General features: G+C 45.3%; 1 protein-coding gene and 1 non-coding gene across 2 annotated transcripts; one reads left to right on the top strand and one right to left on the bottom strand.

Moving 5' to 3' along the window:
* Window positions 1-9,005: 9,005 nt before the first annotated feature.
* Window positions 9,006-17,587, bottom strand: R3HDML (R3H domain containing like). Its single transcript, XM_054573399.1, has 5 exons — window positions 17,282-17,587; window positions 14,280-14,398; window positions 14,019-14,151; window positions 12,699-12,814; window positions 9,006-9,138 (listed from the first exon to the last, which is right to left on the bottom strand). The coding sequence occupies exons 1-5, from the start codon at window positions 17,540-17,542 to the stop codon at window positions 9,006-9,008; spliced, it is 762 nt and encodes a 253-aa protein (XP_054429374.1). The 5' UTR covers window positions 17,543-17,587.
* On the top strand, window positions 13,019-13,124 carry LOC129071020 (U6 spliceosomal RNA). Its single transcript, XR_008529182.1, has one exon. It is a non-coding gene; the product is annotated as a U6 spliceosomal RNA (small nuclear RNA).
* Window positions 17,588-25,042: the final 7,455 nt, after the last annotated feature.

The raw sequence follows: 25,042 nt of genomic DNA on the forward strand, positions 1-25,042 counted from the left end.
GTGTTGACAAGGATTTAACACCCTTGCTTTCCTGTAGTTATCCAAGAAGACCCTAAGATACTCTATCTCAACTTCAGAAATAAAGCAACCAAGGCAAAGAAATGTAGAACAATTTGTCTAAAGTCACAGAAGTACTACTGAGATCTACTGGATTCCAGAGGCCAAGCTCCGTGCAGATGTGTGATTAGAGTTGGTTTATATATGGCACTTAATTTTTAAAAATCCAAAATGTGCAAAAAAAACCAAACAAAACAGACATTCTCCTGAACTTCCCCCTCAGAAACAGAACTCGGTTATCTGTCTCTTTGTGTCATTCCACCAATTTTCTATGCAAATATAAATGTGTGTACATATATATGCACATATCCGTTTTGTTATCAGAAATGTTATATGCTATACAGTTGTTCAGCTTACTTTTTCGCTTAATGTAATTTGGAGGTCCTTCCCTCCACACACACAGATCTGCATTATTTTTCAACAATGAGATAACATTCACTCCTGAAGATTTGTCATGCTTTATTTACCGTCTTCTACTGTCTGGCATTTGTGTTACTTCCAATTTTGGAATCACCCCCAAGCAGGAGAGCCCAAGCCTTTCACCGTCAATAACATACACCTCCCTAACCTTGCATCTAAGTTACACACACTAGCATGAGATCATTCTCATTTTCCAATGCCCCACACTGTGCGGTGTTTTATACCGCTTCCCCTTGCTGAACTATCCAGAGCTGATGGCCCTCATTGAAGGGGCCAGCCACCTCTCCCCTTGGGTCTTATTCCCCCCAGACCATGATTCGGCTCAACAACCATGCCCAGCAAGGCTCTCTGTGGGCTTTAGTTTGTCCTCAAGGCAAGTGGGGATGATGTTTCCTGCCCTAGCCCCTGAGAAATTTTGGAAGGACCCCTGGGACGCATACTCAAGAAAGTGGTCTCTCGGGGAAGGAAATGAGCCAAGCCACTGTGCTTGCTCCTGCAGCCCCTCCCAGCACTTCCCATACCAAATCCGCCATGCCCCTGTTTGGAAGCTCAGCGAGGCAAGTCACATGCCTCCTCTGGGCTTCCTGCCATTCTAAAGGAGCCCTTAGAGGGTCTTTGATCCCTTTGGAAACACACAGGAGGTCGTCCCACGGTTTCCCAAACTTAAGTATGGTTTTGCTCCTTTCAGTCCTCCCCGAGTCCCGACCACTGGCCCCACTCACCATAGGGACCCTCCACTGGAGCCCCGAGGGGCGTGTTCACACTGACCATGGCGGAGCGCAACCAGCCAAAGACCTGGGGGCATGGAGGAGCCGGGGCCCCACACACAGCAGCAGTGGGAGTCAGTCCACCAGGAAGGCAGGAGTGCAGCCAGCTGCCACCGCCCGGTTATCTTATTGATTCTTCTAATCACCCAAGGTGGGTGGATACGTTAAAGAGTAACCAGTCACTTAGGGAACCTGCGGCTGGGGACTGTCACTGTTGCCATGACAATGGCAACCTGGCAAGACCTGGGGTCCATTTGGGCCCCAGTCCTGCACTCTGGGGTTGGGGACACGTGAAGCCAGAAGTAGGGGATACCAGCTCCCCCACCCTCAACTTGAGGAAAGAGAGTAGCCAGGAAGGGATGGGAAGGTGAGAGTCCAAACTGGGTTGGGTTTTATGACTCCACAGAATGGGTGTAGCAGGAGATGGGAGGGAGGAGTAGAGGAGAAAAGGTAGAGGGTGGAGGACTGTATGTGTTAAGCACCTACTGGATGCTAGGAGGTGCATACAGGCATGGCCACATTTCAATTAAAACTTAATGAGGAAATTGAAGCACGCAGAGAAGTTGCTTGCTTGGAGTCTCACATTGGGCACATAGATGGGTTGGAATTAGAACTCTCCTTCATCTAACATATATTTAGTGAGCACTTACTGTATACTAAGCTCTGTGTTAGATTCCAGTGGTATAGAAATGAGCAAAGTAAACATCTTCCCTGCATTCATGGGACTGTGGGCTAATGGAGAAGATGGGCATGGTTTAATCAGATCATATTAAAGATATTATTGCAAACTAATACATGCTTTCAGGGATGGAGAATCATGGGTCTGACTCCAGGCCCTTGGACCAAAGATTTTCTGCCCACCCCCTCCACTGGTCCATGGGTCTCCTTCCCCATTTAAAAGGTAACCTACTCTTGAAGTCTGCTGGAATTCTGGCCTCTGAAAGTGGGGCCATCCTGGATGTTAGCTCCCTTGCATACTAGACACCTGCTACCTGACTGTTCCATGTCTATTGTCTCAATGTTGGGTCTCTGAAATCAAGGGATTCTGAAGTCAAGGTCTCTGTCATGTTAGAGAGAGGTCAAATGAGAAGCAGTACAACTTGGAACTCAGAAGAATTGGAACACCCAGATCCACCATTGTCTTGCTGCATGGTTTTTGGTAAAGGATGTCATTTCCCTATAGTAATGGCCCCCTCGGGCGTCGCTCCACTTCTAAGGGAGCTCGTTGGTTTCTTTTTTCAAGGGTGCTTACTCAGCCACCTCACAGGACCGCTGGTCCCTGGACACTGTGGCTGTTGCCAGTCTCCTATTTTCTTCCTACCTGTCTCACTTCCTGTCTTCTCTTCCTCCATAGCATCCATCCATGTACCCACCCAAGATAACCAGCATATTATCTTGGTTTCTATCTCAGTGCTCCCTCAGCTCCTTACTTTCCAACCACCTGAGAAACACACAAGGCTGGATGAACCTAAGTGCCTTGCTTTTATCATGCCTGCATGCTGGCAGCCAGTCACTACTAAGAAAAAATTCACTTAGAGGGCAGATGGGAACTGCCGCAGATTCATGATCACCAGCTTCCACATGGCGCAGAGCTTCCACTGTCTCTGCTTGTTGCTCTTCTATTCTCTACCTCTGTGTCAAATGTTTTCTCTCCTCAAAGCCTTTCCATTCTCATCCTCAGCAGGATGAGCCTTCACCTTCTTCACATGGAAAATAGCAGCCCGAAATGCGGACCTGCCTTAACTTTCCACAAAAGTTCACCTGCATTTGCACTTTGCTCACCTCCTTTTGTCCAGATCCACATGGGCCTGCCTTTCCTGCTGTGCAAGCGCCCAATGTGACCATGTGTGATTTCTCCTGTATATTCAACCTCTCCCTCTTTAGACTTTTAAAATCAATTTTATTGAGGTATAATTTACGTACAGCGTTATGAGTTTTGGCAAATGTATACACCAATAAAGTTGCCGTTATTCCTCCACAATCAATCCCTCAGGTACTTTCCACTCCAGGCAAATACTGATCTGCTTTCTGTCACTCTAGATTAGATTAGTATTTTCTAGAATGTCACAGAAATAGAATAGGACAGCATTTACTCTTTTGTGTCTGGCTTCTTTTGCTCAGCATGTTTGTGAGATTCATCTAACTCATGTCCTTTCTTCTTGCTAAGGAGTATTCCATTGAATAGATATACGACAATTTGTTCATTCATTCACCTGGCAATAGACAATGAGGTTGTCTCCAGTTTGGAGCTATTATGAATTAAGCAGCTACATATATTCATGGACAAGTATTTGTGTAGACATATGTTTCACTTCTCTTGGTTAAATTTCAAGGAAAGGGGCCCTGGCCAGGTAGTTCAGTTGGTTAAAGCATCATCCCAATATGCCAAGATTGTGGGGTCAATCTCTGGTCAGGGCACATACAAGAATCAACCAACGAGTGCATAATTAAGTGGAACAATAAGTCAATATTTCTCTCTCTCTCCCTCCCTCCCTCTCTCTCCCCTTTTCTCTCTCTCTCTAAAATCAATAAATAAAATTTTTTTAAAAATCTAGAAAAGGGATTGCTGATTGATACAGTATGTATATGTTTAATTTATAAGCTACTCCTAAACTGTTGCCCAAAGAGGTCATACTATTTTTCATTCCTGCCAGCAAGGCAAGAGAGCTCCTATTTCCATACCCTGATCATTGCTTCTTTTTGTCAGTCTTTTTAACTCTGTGTGATATGAGGTTTTCTTTTGCTTTTGTTTGTTTTATACTAGTTTTAGAAATGAAAAAAATAATGCATTCACAGGTTAAAAATGAAAATTACACAAACAGCATAAAATGAAAAATAAATCTTATTCCACGTCTCGCTCTATTATACGTTCTTGTATATATTCTTGTATATATTGCCAGACATTATACATATACACACACATATGCAATGCCATGAACGGAATTGTCTCCTCCCAAAATTCATATGTTGAAGTCCTAACCTCCCAATTTGTACTGGAAGCTAGGGCCTTTATTGAAGTAATTAAGACTAAATGAGGTCACAAGGATGGAGTCCCAATCCCACAGGATTAATGTCCTTATAAGAAGAAATTTGAGGGAGCTCTCTCTCTGTCACATGGGGACACTTGTGTGAAGGCAGTTGTCTGTAGGCCAGGAAGAGAGGTCTCACAGCACCCAACTATACTGACACCCTGATCTCAGATTTCCAGCCCCTGGGAACATGAAAAAATAATTTCCATTGGTTAAGCCACTCAGGCTATGGTACTTTGTTATGGCAGCTCAAGCTGACTGAGACACACACACAAATGTAAACATATAAACACATGGGAACATACTAGACACACTCTCCTGCCACTTGTTTTCCCCACTTAGTACCTAAGGGCCATCTCCATCCTAGCACACCTACCTCATTCTGAAGAGTAGTTGTGTAGTATTCCATTGTGTGAACATCCCACAAGTGATTAATTTTACTAGTGTCCTGTTGCTGGACATTTAGGCTGTTTCCAGGCTTTTGCCACCACAAACAGTGACTGTCTTCACACATGTGTCTTGACCAACATGGGGGGAGTATATCTGTGGGACAAATTTTTAGAAGCAGAAGCTTATCAACATTTCAATATGCTATAATATTTCTTTTACTTTAAAAAATTCCCTCAATAACTTCCTTCCCTACCTCAGCCTCTACCTCTGCTCTCCCCTTCTTTTGCTGCTGAACTTTTAAAATAGATATTTATATTAGTTCTCTCTATTTTCCCTTACCTATAGCGCTACCTTCCTCTTCCTCCTCATATACTACTCAGTCTTCATTGGTGAGCTAGAATGATTCCATGCCTAAACAGTCAATGGATACTTTACTAGATCCCAAGCCGGACTGGACAGTTGACTCTTCTTCCTTTTAATAACTTCTTCCCTTAGCATCAGTTCTCCAATAATCATCTGGGGTTTTTTCTCCTTGGCTATTTTTTCTTCTTCCTTATCTCTTGACAGTTTGTGTTTCATCCTTAAATACTAGAATAACTTGGGGCTTAGTTCTAGATTCACTTTCTTTTTCTTCATCTATTACCACTCTTTCCATAATCTCATTCATTCCCATGGCTTCCATGGCCACACATATACCTTATACCTGTGACCCCCAGTTGGATATTTTCAACCTAAACTTACCTCTAGAGTCCAGATTCATATATCCAAATACCTCCCAGAGAGCTACACTTACATGTTTCACAGACATCTCAAACATAATAGGCCCCTAGTTGCATGTCTGCTCTTTGCCATTAAACCACCCCCCCAATATGCCAGGCCCTGATAAAATGGTGCTCCCACCCACTCTATTTCTTTTGTACCCAACCATTACAAAGTCCCCTCGAATGCCACTTCCCACACATCTCAAAAACTTGTCCACTTCTCTTTGTTTCCAATGTCACTATCTTGGTTCAAGCCATCTTCATTTCTCACCTAGGTTTCCAAAATGGCTTTATTTCCCCAGACCCCAGCATCTACTCTTACATTCATCAAATCTTTTCCCCATTAGTGTAGCCAGAATCATCTTTTCAAATGCAAATCTGACATGTCATTCCATGGTTAGAATCTCGTGGTGCCTCCCCATTGTCCTCAAGTGAAACCCCAAGATTCATGATTTGGCCCCTGCCTCCCTCCCCAGGATTATCTCAGTCCCTATCCCCCAATACCCAGCAGGTCTTCTCTAGTCCCTTTTACTGCCATGTACTCTCTCCCCCGCCTTTCTACCCACATTGTCACCACAGCCTCCGAGCCTGGCCAGCTACTCTTCTTCATCAAAAAACATCCCTCTGCGGGAGGCCCTATGACTACCCATTCTAGTTTAGAACTCACTCTTATAATTCCCCGTTCTCCCGGGTAGCAATTCCTTCCATTATAATAGTGTCTTGTATTCGTCTTCTGTCTAATGCTTAACTGTCCCTCTAGAATTATAAGCTCCAGGAATATAGGAACACTGCAGGTTTCAGGGATTAGCAAACTTTTCTGTAAAGGGTCAGTTAGTAAACATTTTAGGGTTTGTGAGATATACAGTCTTTTGCAACTACTTATCTCTGCTGTGGAAACCTGAAAGCAGCCATAGGATGTACATAAACAAATGAGCATGGCTGTATTCCAATAAAACTTTATTTACAAAAACAGGCAGAGAGCTCGATTTGGCTTGTGGGCCATAGTTTGCCCACCCACCCCTCATCTATATTAATGATCACTATGAAACAGACAATTTCATAGCACTTACTATGTGCAAGACACTATTCTAAATGGTTTCCATGTATTCATTCATTTAATGGTTTGAACAACTTCATGGGGCAGATAGCATTTGCGTGCCCATTTGCACGTGAGACTGAGAGCTCACGGTAACTTACCCCAAGCACACCCAGCCACTGAGTTAAACTTGTATCTGGGCAGTCTGGCTCCAGAGTCTATGCTGGTAACCCTCTTGGCTGGTAAATGTATGGACAAATGAGTAATCAAATGAGATTGGGGAATCAAAGTCTTCAAAAAGTGTAAAATAATACAGAGGTTTGAAAGTTGAAAAAGAACTTAACAAGCAAGAATACTAAGAGCAACTCCTTTGACCCCGAGTCTTCACCCCCAGGTCTGCGTGTCCAAAGCAAGCCCACCTCGCTCAGTTCCCCTTTGGCATGGGCTCTTCTCAAAGGCAGTATCAGAAACGGACAACCCAGGAGGTCATCTGGAATTCCCACTCTACAATGGCACCGATTGCTTAATTGTCTTTGCCTGTGTGCAGTCTCTGAGTTTCTCCTTTCTAAGTGGAAAGGCAAAAGAGTGAAGAGGTTGAAACACTGGGCTTTTGAGTCTTACAGAGTAGATTGAAATCCAGCTTCTTCAGCCTCAGTGTTTACGTCTGTAAGATGGGGATAGGAACAGTACCTATCACTTAAGATAGCTGCGACAATTCAATGAGATTAAGAGCATCCTAAGCAGTTCATAAATGCCAGTGGTTGTTATTCTCATTATTTTGGTACTCAGGACACAGGAAGACAAGGTGGGAAGTCAAAACAACACAAGATGTAGGTCAGATGAAGCTGAATCCCATGTCGGCTCTTTATTAACTATGTGACCTCACATATAACTATTTAATTCAGGGGGTTACATGGCACTTAAATTTCCAGAACATTTGGGAAATTGACATAGGATTGGTCAGCCTTTCCCCCACCCCTAATATAAGGACATTAATAATTTTCTTTACAACCTAACATATATTATCACTATTGTATTATAAATGAAAGAATATTTTAATATCTCCCCCCCTTAAAGTAAATAGGAAGGATATAATCTGAGAATAATGAACTAAAAACAGTGTCCTTGTTTCACTTAACTCATTTCCAATCTAAGCCTCATTTTTCTCATCTGTAAAATGGAGTTAATGATATATACACAGGCACATGAGCACTGATCTAACTGATGTGCCTGGAACAAAGTAGGGGCTGAGGGGCTGTTAGCCCCCTTCCCTGGTCTTCCTATTGAGCTGGTTTCCCCCTGCTTAACTCTCTTCTCTCCTCTGGACTCTTCTGAGAGCTGAGAGTGGGAGGGACCAGAAAGAGCTACAGCACCTGATCTCAAAGGACTTTATTGGGGGCAGGGCTGCTGGTGGTGATCTCTATAGGTTGTGGCCTATGTGACACGTCATGACAGGACCAAAAGAGAAGACAATTCACTCTGTCCAGGAAAACACAGGGACCCTGGGGAGAGAGGCCTGTTTCCATCTGGGTCTTTGAAGCTCTCTCCAGCTAGGCAGGGTGTGAGCCACAGCTAGAGGGCAAGATCTGAGGGAGAAATTTTACTATCTCTTGAGACAAAAGAACTTCTGTGTGTTGACAGTATCTGGGTGGGGTGGGGGGGAGGGGGAAATGGTTTATGGGAAGGAGATTAAGATTCTACAAGAGAAAGAGAGAGAGAGAGAAAGAGAGAGAGAGAGGTGGGGATAGAGCTGGTAAGCAGATGAAAGGGAGAGGCCGAAGCCAACTGACTGAAAGCTGATGACGACAGGCCCAGAAAGAGAGCATTCCCTCGTTCCCTCGGGCCCACTTGGGCTTTCAGGTCTCATTCCTGAGTGCGCAGAGAGGCGTCTGAAGGCGACGTCAGAGCCTGAGCTCCAACCTGGGCAGACAAGCTGAGCAGCTCTCTGTAAGTGACACCCCTTCATCGAGCCTCGATGCACCCATTTGTGGAAAGGGGGGTGGTGTCCTGGACTGTGTGGTGGATCCAATAATATGAAATAGGAGGGGGTGTCCACAAGCTAATTTCAATGATTTTTTAAAAGCTCAGATCTGAATGTTCCCAGCTCGAGGGGACCACAGATCTTCAACGGCTACCCAGAAGCTGGTTGACAGGTGTTGGATGAATGAAGGCGGGTTTCAGTCTAAAGGTCATTTAATAGATATCTTTTATTGGGTGGACAAAGACTGGTGAGTTTGAGGCCTAAGAGTCACAAAACTGCTGCCACTGTTCCTTCTACTCCTGGCTCTCTGAGACCCAAATCATTAAAGATGCTGACCTCTTTCCTGGAGGCCAGAGAAAAGAGAGATACAATGGAAGAAAGAAAGAAGGCAAGGAAGTCTTTTCCTTCTGGCACATGCTAGACATTTATCAGGGAAAAAATTCAGATCGATGGAGGGAAATCAATTCATGTCTAAAAAAAGAAATTATTCCTTGACCTGATCTTTAGGGAGGAACCCTTAGAGGGTTAGGCCCACCCAGAGGCCCGCCAGAGCCCAGGGAAAATTCAGAACCTTCGGAGCTGGTTGGATTTGAGTCCAGAGAAGCACATGTTGCTACTGCAGCTGCCTTGGTAACTCGGGGGGCAGGAGGAACACGGCCTCCCCGTCTTGTATGGTGCCTCGCCAATCCAGTTGCCCCTGTAAGAAAAATGGTCCCAAGGAGATGGGGTCAGGGAGCAGAGGACAGTTCCGTGTACACCTTCACACAGGTTTCCACATCTCAGTACCACCGCTGATTGGCTGTGTGACCTTGGGCAAGTCGCATCTGCAAGCCTCCGTTTCTTCATCTGTAAAACCAAGAGAAGACTTCCCTCCGACAGAGAGATGCAGTGAAGATGAAGTAATGGAGTCACGTGTGCATGCGCCTAGCACCGTGCCTGGCAAATACGTGACTCCCCAGTAAGTGTTGATTTTCTTATTCTTTCCACCACCCCTCACCCCGATTCAGGCAGACCTAAGTTCTGAGCCTGTTCCTGGATTCTGCCACCTGCCAACTGGTGACAGAATAAACCACCTGATCGCTCGAGCCTTTATTTTATCCTCTGAATGAAATAAATAGATGGAGTGGTGTCCATAAAAACTACTTGAAGATAGTTTGTAACTCCCAAGAGTGCTGTGCAAAGGAGGGCGAGAATAATTAGATGATGAGTGTAATTCAGTCACAGGGGGACATGTCCGTGATGCCTCAGCATGGCCACTGCTGTACCTTTATTCCATTCACGGCCTTTTCCCAACTCCATCCTACCCTCTCCTGAGTTAGTCTTTTCAAATGATTACAGCACAGGGAATAGGGAGCCGTTGCTGAAGAGTTATAGACTTTCTCTTTGGGGTGATGAAAAGGTTTTGGAAATAGTGGTGATGATCACACAATATTGTGAAAGTAATTAATGCCACTGAGTTGTACACTTAAAAATGGTTAAAATGGTAAATTTTGTTAAGTATATCTTTACCACAATTTAAAAAAATTACTAATGTAATACATTGTATACTTCCAATGGGTGAATGATATGATATGTGAATTATATCTCAATAAAGCTGTTTAAAAAAAAAAAAAGGCACACAGAATGCCACCTTCTCCTGTTCAAGAACTTGCGGTGGTTTTCCATTGCCTATGCAGGGGCTGGCTTTTTTTTTTTTTTTTTGAAAGGGTCAGATAGTAAATATTTTAGGCTTTGCAGGCCAGAGATCTCTATCACTTAAAAACAGCCACAGATAATATGTAAATGAATGCTTTCACTGTGTTTCAATAAAATTTGATTTACAAAAACAGGCAGCAGGCCAGATTTTGGCCATAGGCGGTAGTTTGCCAACTCCTGCTTACAGAATCACATCTAACACTAGCTCACATACCTCATCTTCCCACAGCTTTGTTCTCCATCCCAACCCACAGGTTTCTCTTTTTCTCCTTTCTCTTTTCAAAGCCTAAAATCATTCCCCAGCTCTTCCTTGCTTATGGATGCCTAATAACCTAATAATCTCACTATTGACCTATAGTGTTAATTATCTTTGCAAGTCCCAGTGTCTTATTTTCCCACACTTTAAATGAATACTTTTTGTGGGCAGAAATGGAATCTTTTTTTCTTCAAAAGTGATTATTGAATGACTATGAGTAAAGTTGCCCAAAGGGCTTAGAGAAGTATGTACTTCTGGTTTCATATGAAACTCATTCATTCATTCAATACTTCCAGAGCATCTATTGGGCATCAGGCCTTGTGCCAAATTTGTGCATATACAGTTTTCTAAAGGTCTCTCGGAAATTTGAGGGCAGGGCAAGCGTGGTGGAGACACCAAGGGTAATGGAATCAGAGTAGTTCTTTTTTGTTTCGTTTAACTACTTGGAAAAATGTTCTACTGCTTGAAAAAACAAAGGTTTGACATCACTGTAGTGAAAAGGTATAGAAGTGAGTAAGATCTATTTCCCACCGTCAGAGAGCTTATAACCTAGTCATCATCATGGCCACCATTTATTTATCATGTACTATGGGCAACAATGTACTATGATCCTCTGAGAGCCGGGTACTGTTGGCTCTATTTATAAAAAGGAGACTATAGCCCCTGCTGATGTGGCTCAGTAGATTGAGTGCTGGCCAGTGAACCAAAGGGTCACTGGTTCAATTCCCAGGCAAGGCACATGACTGGGTCGGGGCCAGGTCCCCAGCAGGGGGCATGCGAGAGGCAACCACACATTGATGTTTCTCTCCCTCTCTTTCTCCCTCCCTTACCCTCTTCCTAAAAATAAATAAATAAAATCTTTAAAAAATATATAAAGAGGAGACTATAGAGATAAAGTGGCTTATCTAAAGTCCTCACTGTGCAAATTGCGGAGCTAGGAACCAAATCTAGGTTTGGTAATGATAATAAGAACCAACATACATTTTGAATTTCCTATGAACCTAGGGTGTTTCCTGGGTCAACCCACTTAATTCTCTCAACAATTCAATCAGTAGAATATGCATCCATTCTTTGCAGATGAAGAAACAGTCATGGAGAAGTTAAATTAAATTACAATTCAAACCCTGACAATCTTGACCTCAGAGTCTAACAATCTTGACAACTATACTATTAATACTCAATGTTGTGAAAATCTGATATATCAGCAAGTAAATTGGAACAGTTCTGTAAGCCGTATGCATTGGAATTTGGTTGTTGTATTTTTCCTTGTATAATAAAGCTGGACTACAATATGATACCTAAACAACATTGTCACCTAAAAAATAAATAGCTAGAGAATTTATGGTCAGGTTACCGATGACTTCCAGAACATCAGGATAGTATAGCAGATATAACATGGGACTTGGAATCAAAAGGCTAGTGTTTCACACAGCTCTGCTACTTACTGGCTTTCTGACTTTTGGTAACCTATCTGATCCTCCATTTACTAATTTGTAAAAAGGGAAATTATCTTCCCAATGTCTCTCCGTTTTTTGCTTCCTTTTTTCTCTTTCATCTCTTCAACGAGATAATAAGGTGAGAGTATTGATATTTTGTAAACGATCAAGGGATGCATGAGAGTAAAAGGTGGCTATATGTAATTCTAAAATTCTAAATATTGTGTTTATTTAGAATTTGTTCTTGTTTATGTCTCTATGAGAATCTGTAATGTTTGCAAGTCTGTATACTGTACATTGGATAGAAACTTCCCTTTCCCCTTCTCCGTGCCTCCATGGTATGAAGACCACTCGTGATCTCTTTCCCACCAAGCTCACTGGAGAGTCTGATTAGCTAAACATGCTCCTTCTAGCCTCCCTTTCCTTTGGGACCTGCCAGCCTGCCGGGCACATGTGTTCTTGGCTGCCCTACTTCATGTGGTACGCTTAGAGGGGCTGGCACTGCCCTTGTAGGAAGAGGCCTGTGGTTGTCCGGTGTTGCCTGTCAATGGGTGTGCAGGTCTAATTCAACAGTGAGATATTTGCAAGCCCACTTGGCTGGCAGATCTAAGCCACATTCTCCACTATTGACTTCGTCAGTGAGACTGCCTGTCCACCTGCCTCGGTCCTCTGTCTCCCAATCGATTCTGAAATTTGGGTAGAGAAAAAGGATCGTTAATGGACTCTAAAACTACCAAAATGTACGGCATCGGGGTTAATGAGAATGGAGGAAGGCAGGGTGTCCTGTGTGTTTTCCTTTGAATCCTGCCCACTCCACCTCAGGATCCACCTTCCTGCCCAGAGCCCCCTCTATCCCGATGCTGCACTTACTTAATAGCGTAGTTGCAGACAAGGTACACTGCCTGGTGCCAAGTGCTGCCCCAGACGCTGATGCTGCCACAGGTGTGGATGGCACAGCCCAGCCGGCTGGAGGACGCCCACACCATCTGAGGAAGGACACAGACAAGGGAGGCTGAGAAGGCTTCAGTGGGGCCCAGGTTCCTTGGGGCTGGGAGGCCCTGGCCTTGCTTCAGGGTGGGTGAATTGAGTGAGGTCTGCCTGTTCCGAGGTGAGGGAGGCTGGAAACATTGTACTAGAATATTCCTCAAACTTTTTTTTTTACTACAACCAACAGTAAGAAGTCAATTTTAATGCTCGCTTTGACAGCACATATACTAAAATTGGAATGATACAGGAAGATTAGCGTGGCTCCTGTGCAAGGATGATATGCAAATTTGTGAAGTGTTCCATATTTAAAAAAAGAAAAAAGAATGAAAATTTATATCATTATCCTGTGCACACACACACAAAATTGAACAAAAATTTTATGAACGAACATTTAACCTTATAATGTGTGAAATATGCTAATAGTTTCTGTACTGTTCTATTAGGTTTTTCCTTTTCTTTTTTCCCTGTGACCACTGTTTGAAAATCGTTGTTGTGTTGGAGGTTAAACTACAAACTGGAGTTAAAGAGACTTGGATCAGAATCTCAGTATCACTAGCTGAGTGACTTTGACCAAGTCACTTAATCACTCTGTGCCTTGGTTTCTAAAATGGAGGCAACAATATCTCATGAGATGTCAGGAAGGACATTTGGCTTAGGCCTTACATTTCTTAGAGGGTCTCAAGTTTAGAATTATAATCTTAATTCCCAGCAAGTCACAGAGAGACTAAGGGGACCAAAAGAAGATAGTTGTGCAATTGGAAGTGTCTGTCTTATTTCTTGCAATATTAAATTGCATTGTATTTTTATGTGTGATAAGTGTTAACATATTCAATATTAGCACTTGAAATAAACAATGATTTTTGTTACCGTATTTTGCCATTTTTTTTTTTTTAAGACAGTGGGAGCCTTAGAAAACAGAAAATACTAGAATACCTTTGGACCGATTGAATTCAAAAGCACTCTTGAACTGGTCAGACCATGCATCTCCATCTGGGGGTCAGTCTGGTCAGCCCACCTAAGACACTCAAAACCAGATCCAGTGCATCTCAACTCAACTTTCCAGGAACATGTTTATTATGCGAAAGGAAGTCTATGGGAGGTGGGGTCTGTTTTATTTGTAATTTCTGTTCCATCGCGTTCTTTTTCTTCTAAAGAGCCTGGATTTGTTCTCCCATCAGCCCTCAGTCCCAACAAAGGGGGTACCTGGGTATAGTGGGAGCACACGGGGCCATTGCAGCGCCAGGGGCAGCGCGGGTTACAGTCTTTTGGGGCTGGGAACAAGTAGTGCCGCTTCTCCTCAGACCAAGCTTTCACGAGATCCACCACCGAGCGGTACCTGGGGAGGCAGAGAAGATGGAAGATGTTGGGGGCGGGGGGTGCGGGAGAGGAAAAGTCGCTTTGCCACTAACCTGCTCGGGAGCCTTGTTGAATGAGTGAGAGAAGGAAGGGCGGGGGGTCACTTACCGGCCAGTGTGGATGGAGAGGTTCTGGCCTACATATCTCATCAGCTGTGAGGGCCCGTGCGCCCAGATGCACTGGGTGGCCCAGGCCTCGGCAGACCTGGCCAGCCGCTCGTCCCAGATCTAGGGAAAGAAAGGCCATGAAATCCCCTGAGGAAGCACGACCATCATTAACAATGTCCAGACATGCACATTCACCTGGTGCCATGACTCCTCCCTCCCTGGGAACCCTGCAACAGCCCACTTGACAGATTAAGAAACTGAGGCTCAGAGAAGGCCTGTGACTTCAAGATCAATAGCAAGTCCCCAGAGGAGCCGACATGCACACCCCGGTCTCTGACTCCTAGTCTGGTGCCCTTTTCTCTTAACTGGACTTCAAGACTGGGGCTCCCTGTTGTAAGCAGGGTCCCAGGGTATTGGTCCAGGAGTTCTCAGCTGTCCCTAGAAGTGGCTGAGTCCGGGGTGATAGAAAGATAACTGAATTTTATTTCACTTATTCTATCTTTAAAATGTGTTTATTTTAACTTTAAAAGTATTTAATTCAAAAATTTTTTTTTTTTTAAAGAATGTGTGAATGACCCATGGACATGGACAACAGTGTGGAGATGGAGTGTGGGAACAGTAGGGGAGGGGAGCGTAGAGGGGGAAAATTTGGGACAACTGTAATAGAATAAACAAGAATTTTTAAAAAGATATTTTTTTTGAGTAATGAAAACATGCACAAATTTAATATGTAAGGTGTCCAAAGGAGGAAAAGTGGGAAGTCTCTCGTCCCTACCCTACGCTTCTCCCTCCAGCCTCCGTGCCCCCTGGAGGTGACCATCGCTGTGGGTTTCCTGTGTCCTCTTCCAGAAGCAGGCTAGGTCTGTGCAAGCGTATGTAATACGATTGCATGCATAATTATATATAATAATTATACAAGATACATACATATATATACACACACACACACAAAATTGGCAGTGTGCTAGAGATTCTACTCAGCACTTTGCTCTTGTCACTTAACGAGATAGGTTATCTTGGTGGCTTTTCCACATCTGTACATAGGGAATTCTCGTCTCATCCTTCATAACAGCTTCATAATTTTACAACGTATGAATGCTCCAAGTTTTATAACCTGAAAAGGCATTGCTTAAAAAATACTAATTCCCTTCCAGCACTGACTTCCTGGGATTCTCTGAGATATTTGTTCTTGCAGCAGATATTGATTAGTAAGTACTTCTTTCTTTTTTAATCCTCACCCAAGGATGTGTTTATTGATTTGAGAGAGAGAGAAATATCGGTTGGTTGCCTCCTGTACACGCACTGACTGGGGATTGAACCCTAGTTATGTGCCCTGACCGGGGATCGAACCTGCAATCTTTTGGTATATGGGATCATGCTCCAGCCAACTGAGCCACCTGGCCCGGGCTTGAACAGCCGTATTTCTAGGCACTGAGGACTCACAGTCTAGCAAGGAAATGAGATGTGAAACAATCATTACAATCCTAGAGGGTGTGAGAATGTGAACCAGGCTGGAATTTTCTTGGGGCTGTGGGACAGAAAGGTCTCCTCGAGCAAGGATTATCTATCCTGTGGGTAGAAGCCAGCTAGTGAAGAAGATATGGAGGCACCAAAAGAGCGGTGCAAGCATCTCCCCTGAGTTGTCTGATTCATAGTATTTTAGGAAAACAGAGAAATGTTTCCTTCATTCTACAAAGAAGTGAGCTGAGGAAGAGGACATGCTAACATCAAAACCACACTCACTGACCCGCCCCAAGGTTCCTAATGAGACATCGATCTCTCTTGGTCTACACTGCATGCGACAGCTAAACACCTGTTGAAGTGAGTGCCTTGCACACACGACTGGTGCTCAATAGATGTGTCATTTGTTTGAAGATGGAGGACCTTCTATGTGCCAGTTGTGTTAACAAATGAATGAGTCAGTCAATGAACAAATGTTCTCCCACCTCTAGGTGCCTGCCATTCCTGCTTCTCTCCCCACCCTCCCCACACCTTATCACCATCTGACATACATTCTATGTGTATTTTGTTGATGTTCGTTTTCTATCATCCTCACTAAAATGTAAGTTCCCTGAGGGAAGGGCATTCGTCCATCCTGGTCTGGGTACTGTCCCCGAGGCTTAGCAGTGCCCGGCTTTAAGCAGGCACTAGTAAGTAAGTGAACAGACACATGCAAACAAATTTGCAGGCTGTGTGTTGCAAGTCTTGGAGGCGGTGGGACTGGCAATCTCTTTCCCTAAAGAAACCCATGGGTGGGCTGGAAGCCTGTGTCTTCAGGCTGCTTTGGGACAATGGTCCCAGAGGAGGGGCTGTGGTAAAGAGAGTTTCCCTCCTTCACTTTGGGAGGCTGCAGTAAGAGCCACCAGCCCTGTCCCTTTGAGGGCAGACGTCCCAGCTTCCTCCAGTAGTCAGCTGCTGGTTTTCCTCAGCTGGAGACGCCCAGATACCAGTCCCACAGTTCCACACTCTACCTCCACAGGCTTGCTGAGGGCAGTCTGGGGATGTGCATCCCACCCCCAGGGCAAAGAGACAATAGTGTGGAAAGCTCTCCCCACCCACCCACTGTGGGTTGCCAGTGGGGGGGGCAAAATTCTTGGGCAGGGTATTGTGTTGGTTGAAGCAGTAGGCAGACCTGGGTTGGAATCCCCACTGGGTGACCTTGGGCAGGTTAACTCTCTGCACCTGCATTTCTTTATTTGGAAAATGAAGGAGACAGTTCCCACCTTGAAGGGAGAGTGCCCTCAGGGTATGTGAAGTGCCTGGCGCACAGTAGGCACTCCATCAATAGCAGTCCTCTGCCCCTGACTCCCCGGGGGACCTGTGCCATTGCCTTCATGTCCTCTTTTTTCAAATGGGCAGACTAAACCCTTCCCTTTCCACATGGTCCAGACACCTAGTTACTGGCTTGGGGGGCCAGGCTGGTGAACGGTCTAGCCCTTCCAGGACAGGTTAAGACAAGTGGCATTTGCTGGAAGGGAGACTGGGGAGGGCACGGGGACTCACCATATACTCCATGTTGGCAGCCGGTGGGTGCACGGTGGCCCTGATGTGGTTGTGATAATCCAATAAGGCATGCATGTCCCGGGCAGAGATGTGGCGCTTCCGCTGGTGGTGGGGCACCCCCAACGCACCCCCAAGGGGACGCAGAGCTGTGCCGTTGGACCAAGCCAGCACCAGGGTGGTATTGGGCATCAAGGTGGTCACTATCTGGCCTGCCCAGAAGATCAGGCCTGCCAGACCCAAGGTGCTGGGTAGCAGGCGCATAGCTGGCTGAAGGGGTCGCACGCGTCTGCCTTGGGCAGTCAGAGCTGGCTGCCTGGAGGGGGCGGGCATAAGGGCACCAAACCCTGAGTGTTTGCTCCCCAGCATTGCCACCCCAGAGGGTGCTAACCCTGGGAACCTGGCAAAGACCTCCTGACTCACCTCTGGCCCAGGGGCTCAGCACCCCATCCTTCCCTCCCCAGTGGACTAAGTGGATTGGGTGACAGGAAGAAATGCCCAGACAGTAGCTAACCTGGACCAGGACCTGCGGTGAAATGGTGCTACCACTTCAAGGCCAGGGCTCCATCCCACCAGCCCAGGAGAATGACACCAGTCCTCCCCACCCTGGATGTCCTCTTCCCCCATCCTGATTCAAGTGGGTTCCTTCAATGCCCTCAGAGGGGCAGGGCCAACCTACGCCAAGGCTTAGTGAGGGCGCTCTTGTCCCTGAGCTGCATTCGGAATTGAGAGCAAGACACAGAAAGATCCAGAGGCAGAAAATGAAAGAGGCAGAAAGGAAAAAAAACGGAAAAGTGAGAGAGACCATAAAAGAGATACAGAGAAAAGGAACAAAAGAAATAGGAAGGTGGAAAGATACAAGAGAATGAGAGATGATGACAGGAGGGGAAAAAAGAAAGACTATGGGAGAGACAGAAAGAGGTAGAGAGGGAAAGACAAAGGGATAAAAAAAAAAAAAAAAGAGCAGAGAAGAGGGAGAGAGAAATAGACTTAATGAGAGGGTGCAGAAGACCAAGCAGCAGGCTCCCCAGGGGCGCGTACCCAGGACAGGCAGCACAGGTGAGTGGCAGGAGGTGACCAACGAGGCAGGGGACCTCTGCAGACACGCTGGCCGGTCTGGCAGCTTTAACAGTCCCCTGGGAGCTGATGGCATCTGACGTGCCCTGCCCCACAGCCCCCTCCCCTTCCAGCCAGGCCAGACTTGGACAGGAGGCTCCACCCACAGCCCATTTGTGGGCTTTCCTCTTCCACCCTGTCTAGCCTCTGCTGTTCCTGCTTCCATCTGGAGTGTGCAGGGGTAGGGATGTAGCAATGGCAGGGATTCCTAGAGGAAGTATCATCCTCCGTTGGGAGATCTAGAGGCTTCTCTCTGCCTTCCAGATCCCAACATATTAAGACCATCTTGCATCCAGAGTGTTTTCTGACTGTCTTCCCTAAAAAGCCCTCTGGCCTCAGAGCAGACTGGTAACATGACCCATCTCATACCAGGCGTGGGCTGAATGTTTCATACAATAACCTCAGCCAACTCTCAGAAGCGAATACTATAGCTCTCCATTTTATAGATAAAGAAACCGAGTCCAGCAGAGCCAAAGGAACAAAAGTCAAGCCAGCCTGTCTGCAGTAGAGCCAGGATTCACATCTAGGTCTGACCCCAGGGCCCTGTGGGTATGTAAAAAGGGTGCCATTTTTGTAACTGAACCAATATAGCTGCAAAGGGGAAAAGCCGAGACACTTACTCACTGTGCTGCTGCTCATAGCACCGTGTAGCTTCGTTAGTTGTCCATGGATCTGAGCTCAGGTCCCCATTGTTTCACTCACTAGCTGGGTGTCATCCTTGGGCAAGTTACTCAGCCATTTTGTGCCTCACCCGTCATAATGGGACCTACCTAGAGCACAAGTTAACATTTGCGGAGCACCTGGACAGTTCCTGGTGCACTGTGTGTGTGTGTGTGCGCGCGTGCGCGTACTTGTGTGCATGTTGTCAAAACTCTTTTGTTGTTGTGCTTCCAGGTTAAGAAAATTTAATTTTTCTCCTCTCTCATTAATTGTGTTCTCCATGAATGACAAGCAATACTTTTCTTATGAGGTGGGGTAGACTTACAAGAAAGATGTTATATAAAAAAACAAAGTTGCAGCATTTGTAAGCTTTCAGCCTTCCCCTCCAGTGACCTCTGAGAATCCCCAGGCAGAGCCAGGTGGTGATGCAGGGCTGGAAGCTGGGACTGGGCTGCCCAAGCAGGGTCCTCCGCAGACACATGGAACTTTCAACCTAGGCAGCCACCCAGCCTCAGCCTCCATGGCCCAGGCAGCACCTGCTGCCAAAGCACACACCTTCTTTCTGGGGCAGCTTCTCCCAGTCCGGGCTGGGCAACCCAGATGAACACCCTGGCAGGGGTCTCACTTTGGGGTAAACACACGTTCTCTCCCTTGGGATCTTAATCACCCTGGATTCAGCTATTGCTCCATCTTGACCCCTCCTGCTATTCTCTCTGAGCCTGGGTGCACCAAGGAGAAATTATTCTAGACCAGCGATTTTCAACCTTTCTTATCTCATGGTACATATAAATAATTACTAAAATTCTGAGACACACCAAAAAAAATATATTTTTTGCCAATCTCACAAAAACTAGGTATAATTTTGTGTTTTATTTTCTAAATTTTTATTTATTGCTTTTAGAGAAAGAGGAAGAGAAACATCAATTTGCTGTTCCACTTATTTATACATTCATTGGTTGATTCTGGTAAGTGCCCTGACTGGGGATCAAACATGCTTGACATATTGGGATGACGCTCTAACCAACTGAACTATCCAGCCAGGACTAAAAATAGGTATAATTTTGATTCATTCACACCAGACAGTTATTGTGGTGTTGGCTATTGTCATTTTCTTTTCTTTCCTTTTTTCTTTTTTTTTTTTACAATCTAAGAAAGAGAAAAGAGGTCAGCACCTCTAACTAAATAGTCAAGCACTGCCTATGTTAAAAACTCTTCTGGCACACTTGTCGAAAATCACTGTTCTAGACAACAGCAGTATTCAAGGAAGAATAGCTCGGTGGCTAACCAAGAGCCTAAGTCTTTGATCTACCTTCATGGCTTACTAGCTTTGTAAACTTTCTGTGCCTTAGTTTACTCATTTGTAAAATGGGCTGCCTCATGACATTGTTGTAAAGATTAAATAAGTTAGTACGTCTGAAGACATTTGACACAATGCCTGGCACAGAGTTAGCAGTCAATCAATGTTACCTATAATAATAGCTAATAATAATAACAATAACAGTCGACATTTATTTAGCACATACTAGATACCAGGCACTAAATACTTTAGCGGCACGATCTCATTTAAGCTCCAGTTTCACGGGTCAAGTATCAGGGTTCCCATTCTACAAACAAGAAAGTGGAAACTCATAGAAATAAAGTAACTCACCCAAGTTCACACAGCTAATCACAGTGGAAATTGGATTCCAATGCTCAGTCTCTCCGATCCTTGTCCTGTAACAGTTGCTTCTGAGAAGAGACTGTGGGACAGGAGCCTGGTGCTTGGAAGAGGAGACTGAGAAAGCTAAATGGCCTTTAGGTATCTTCTAGGTCACATCCTCATTTGCCAGTTGAGGAAAGAGGTTCAGAGAGGTTAAGTGACTTTGTCCAAGGTCACACAGCAACTGGCAGACTCAGGACTGCAACCAGGTCTAATTGACTCCAAATCCAAGTGGAAGAGGGAGAGAGCTCAAGGAAACAGAGCACATGTGGGGAGAAAAAAAAAGCCAGTGGTGATCCAGATTCTTCAAAACTCTCCAGGTCAAATGCTACAGGTTTTTCCACAAGATGAACTGCAAGAAAACAAAAGGCATGGAGAAGTCAGTAGATGCTTTTAAAAAATACACATTTTTTCAATGGTATAGACTAAATTCTACTGTCTAGGGATGTGTAATTGGGCAACAAAACTATAAAGAAACAAAGAAATACTATAAAAGTCTGGCTACAATTGGGGTGGGACATTTGAGAGGCTTCTATTTCTTGATCTGACTGGAGGTTACAAGTGGTTCACCTTAGTAGGTTTATTTTATGTGAATTTCTGTATTTGTGTTTTATTTTACCATAAAAAAATCTTAAAAAAAATAACAGCAGTAGTCATTTATACAGTGACAACGTCCATCTGTTATTGCCTTGACCATGCACGAGGATTTTAATCTTCTTTTTAAAGGTTGAGGACATAGTCGTTCAAAGAGGGGAGCAACTTGCTTGTGGTCACACAGCAAATAAGTCTGGGGGCCAGGATGTGAACCCTGTGGCTTCGTGCGTCTCCAGTGATAGTTCCTGACCCAGCAAGGGGAACAGACTGAGAGAAACCAGCTCCTCAGAAGATAAAGCACACCCAGAAGCACCTCTGGGTGCCCACGTCTGACTCCCGCTCTCTCTGCACCCCAAAACAGTGTCACTTCTTTGTTAGGGTACCTAGAGGGAGGCCGGACGGTCTGGTGGGCAAGGACCAGAAGTGCGGAGTCAAATGGGCGACCTGGCTCTCGGGACAAGGCATGAGCCCTGTTGAAGCCTCAGTTTCCTCATCTGTAAATTGGGAATGATAAATAGTGCTACTTTATTTGGCCATTATGAGAAATTCAGTGAGATATGGAAAATGTTAGCACACAAAGCAAAGTTTGTTTAATGTCAGCTATTAACTTACCCAAATAGAAACATCATGTGATTCCATTGACAAGATTCTCAAAAACAGGCAACCCTGACTTGGGGTGATGGAAGTCAGCACAGTGGCCTCTGAGCGGGGCACGGACCGAGAGGGGCGTGACGGAGCTCCTGCTGAGGGCGCTGTCTCTGTTTCATATTTCGATCTGGGTTGTGTACATATCTACAAATTCATCTAGCAGTACACTTTAGATTTGGGCACTTCAAATTCATTTATACCTCAATTAAAAAGTTAGAGTTGTATATAATTTTAAAAATCTTTCAAAGAGCTCTTTCAACAAGGGTAAAATTAAAATCCTACGTGAAAGAAAAAATACACACACTGACAGAAATATCCCATTCCTGTCTCCCCAACACACTTCCTACCCCATACACATAAATACCCTCCCCCCACACACCCACTAAAACCCCCAACACTGTATACACATAGCCAAAGACCCCGACAGTGACACAAAGAGTCACTGTCCAGTAAAACAGACACACCTGCCCTCCCACTCAACCCCACAGCACATCCCTCTTCAAATATAAATGCTTTTCCACTTTGGGTACATGGGAACACACCCTACATGTAAACACACAGACAAACACACACAAACCAAACCCACAGACTGAACTGACTTGGGCAGGTCTGTGAACCCCACCGCTTCCTCCCCCTGGGACCCGGGGCCAAGTCATGTAATTTCTCTGAGCCTGTTTCCTCATGTGTAAACTAGGCCTCATAAGATCTTCTCTCATGAAAAGGAATAAAATTAAAAAGAAGGCCAGGAGCAGAACAGCTCTCAGAGGCTGAGGGAGCTTTGCCTAACTTGTCTCTGAATCCTCAGTGACTCACACCATGTCACTATAAGTAAGCCGGTGTGTTGTCAGTTCTTACCAGCCTAATCTATAGGTACAGTATGATCCCAATAAAATTCCAACAAGGTTTCCGGAAGAAGTCAGCAAGTTGATTATAAGCCTCATGTAAAAGAGCTACGGACCAAGAATTTTCAAGATCCTCCTTTAGTTATATTAGTAATACATGATGATTAAGCAAAAACCTCAAAAACTAAGTAGCTAGCCGGGTGAAGGGAGAAGCTGGGGCACCAGGGTATGTTGGAGAGACAGCAGTATAAGGAGAGGGAACAGCACAGGCAGAGGCTCTGAGGCTACAGAGAATTTGGTTCATTTGAAGCGCTGAAAAAAGGCAGGTGAGGGAAGACTTAGAGCTACAAAGAGTGTAAGAGAGGGACTGAGAGACAGGGTCAGAGGTAAGCACCTGCGATTTCTTGCAGGTTGCAGCCTTGAACGCCAGCCACACCAGCTGCAGGGCTGGAGAAAACCTGAGTTCCTTCTTTGTGCTTTGCCCTATTGGGGCATAGGGACCGGGGGCCAGGAAGGAGGTGGGGAGAGGAGACCAGGGTTTAAGTTCTTCAGGAAAAGGGCGCACCTCACCCCAGTTCAACCTAGAAGCTGATTTCCCATGGACCCTAGAACCCTGACACCGGGGCGTTTGTCCCTGAGAGGTCTGTCCCTGAGGGATCTGTCCCTGTCCTCCTCCTCCCTGTAGGGATTCCAAGCTGATGTTCGCAGGGGCTGAGCCAGGGAGTCCCTCGCCTTCCTGGGCATCAGAGAGGGCTGGCCTCCTCCTTCCTCCAAAAAAGGAGCAGGGTGAAAAGCTGGAGGGTGAGTATGGCCAGGGGGGTTTGATCCTGAAGGGGCACCTCGTGCTCCCGAGCCCTGGCCCAGCAATCTGGGGCATGAGGCCGCCAGGGGTCAGGGCCATGCCCTCGGTGCCAGCGTCCAGAGGACTGGAGAATCCTTGTCCTGGTCCAGCCCAGACAGCTGCACAGCCAGGTGTGGCTGCGGAATTTGCTGTGTTGCCTGCCCGCGCAGCTGGAGCGGAAAAGCCTCAGTGTCAGCGCCCCCAGCCTGGCCACCACATTCCTGCATGGGCGCCAGGCCCGCGGGCACTTCCCAGTGCAAGAACCTAAGAATTCAGCAGCGTGGGGGCGGGAAGGGGCCTGGGGGAGCCTCTGGGCCTCCTCGCAATTCAGAGGCACGAGAACTGAGACAGACTTCCCAAATGTTAAATGGGGACGGTGACACCTTGCCTGGCCTATCTCACAGGCTACAATGAGCAGCCAAAGATGAACATCTTTGTTTTAGAGGTGACCATCTGTTGTGTACTTCCTGTATACCTGACACCTAGTAAAATAAGGTTTCAGTTCTTTATCTGGGCAATAAAATTAGCACAATATTGTTCTCATTTTTTAGGTGAGGAAACAGAGAGATAAGTGACTTACCCTAGGTCACACAGGTAATAAATTCTGAATCTAGACTTGAACCCCTGTCTGACTGTTCTAAAACATGGCGGCTAAACCCTATCACCTGTGACTTGGTAAACTTGTAGAGTGCTGAGCCCATGTGAGCCATTATTTTTCGCAGGCAGTGAGATCAGAGTGGCATCCCCCAAACCTGGGAGACAGTGTGGACTAGTGGTTAAGCACTTGGTTGTGTGGGGCATATCAAGTGTCGTTTGAATCCTAGCTGAGCTGGATTGCTAGCTCTGTGACCTCGGCTAAGTCACTTCCTCGGCCTGTCTGTGCCTCAGTGTTTCATTTGTAGGCTGGAGTAAAAACAGTACCTACCCATGGGGTTGTTGTGAGAAGGAAGAGAATCCAATACAGCTGGCCCTTGAACAACATGGGTTTGAACTGCACAAGTTCACTTACACTAAAATTTTTTTCAATAAATACATATAATTCTATACATGTATTTTATGATTTTCTTAAAACATTTTCTTTTCTCTAACCTACTTATTGTAAGAATACAGTATATATTATACAAAGATGGGCAAAAGTAGGTTTACAGTTGTTCACATGGAAAATAATACAAAAATAAAATCTGTTTCACATACAACTGTAAACCTACTTTGCCCACGCCTGTATATAACACGCAAAATATGTGTTAATAGACTACGTTATGGGTAAGGCTTCCAGTCAACAGCAGGCTACTAGAAGTTAAGTTTTTGGGGAGCCAAAAGTAATACTCGGATTTTTGACTGCAGGGGGTTAGGTGCCCCTAACC

Source organism: Pteronotus mesoamericanus, unplaced genomic scaffold, assembly GCF_021234165.1.
Source record: "Pteronotus mesoamericanus isolate MK-2021 breed Mesoamerican mustached bat unplaced genomic scaffold, CSHL_Meso_final contig_25, whole genome shotgun sequence".
NCBI lineage: Eukaryota > Metazoa > Chordata > Mammalia > Chiroptera > Mormoopidae > Pteronotus > Pteronotus mesoamericanus.

Coding starts and splice junctions, on each gene's coding strand:
- R3HDML (XM_054573399.1), bottom strand. CDS start 17,542: ATGCGCCTGCTACCCAGCACCTTGGGTCTGGCAGGCCTGATCTTCTGG. Junction 14,399..17,281: donor CTGCCAACATGGAGTATATG/GTGAGTCCCCGT, acceptor TTCTTTCCCTAG/ATCTGGGACGAGCGGCTGGC. Junction 14,152..14,279: donor CTCTCCATCCACACTGGCCG/GTAAGTGACCCC, acceptor CTGCCTCCCCAG/GTACCGCTCGGTGGTGGATC.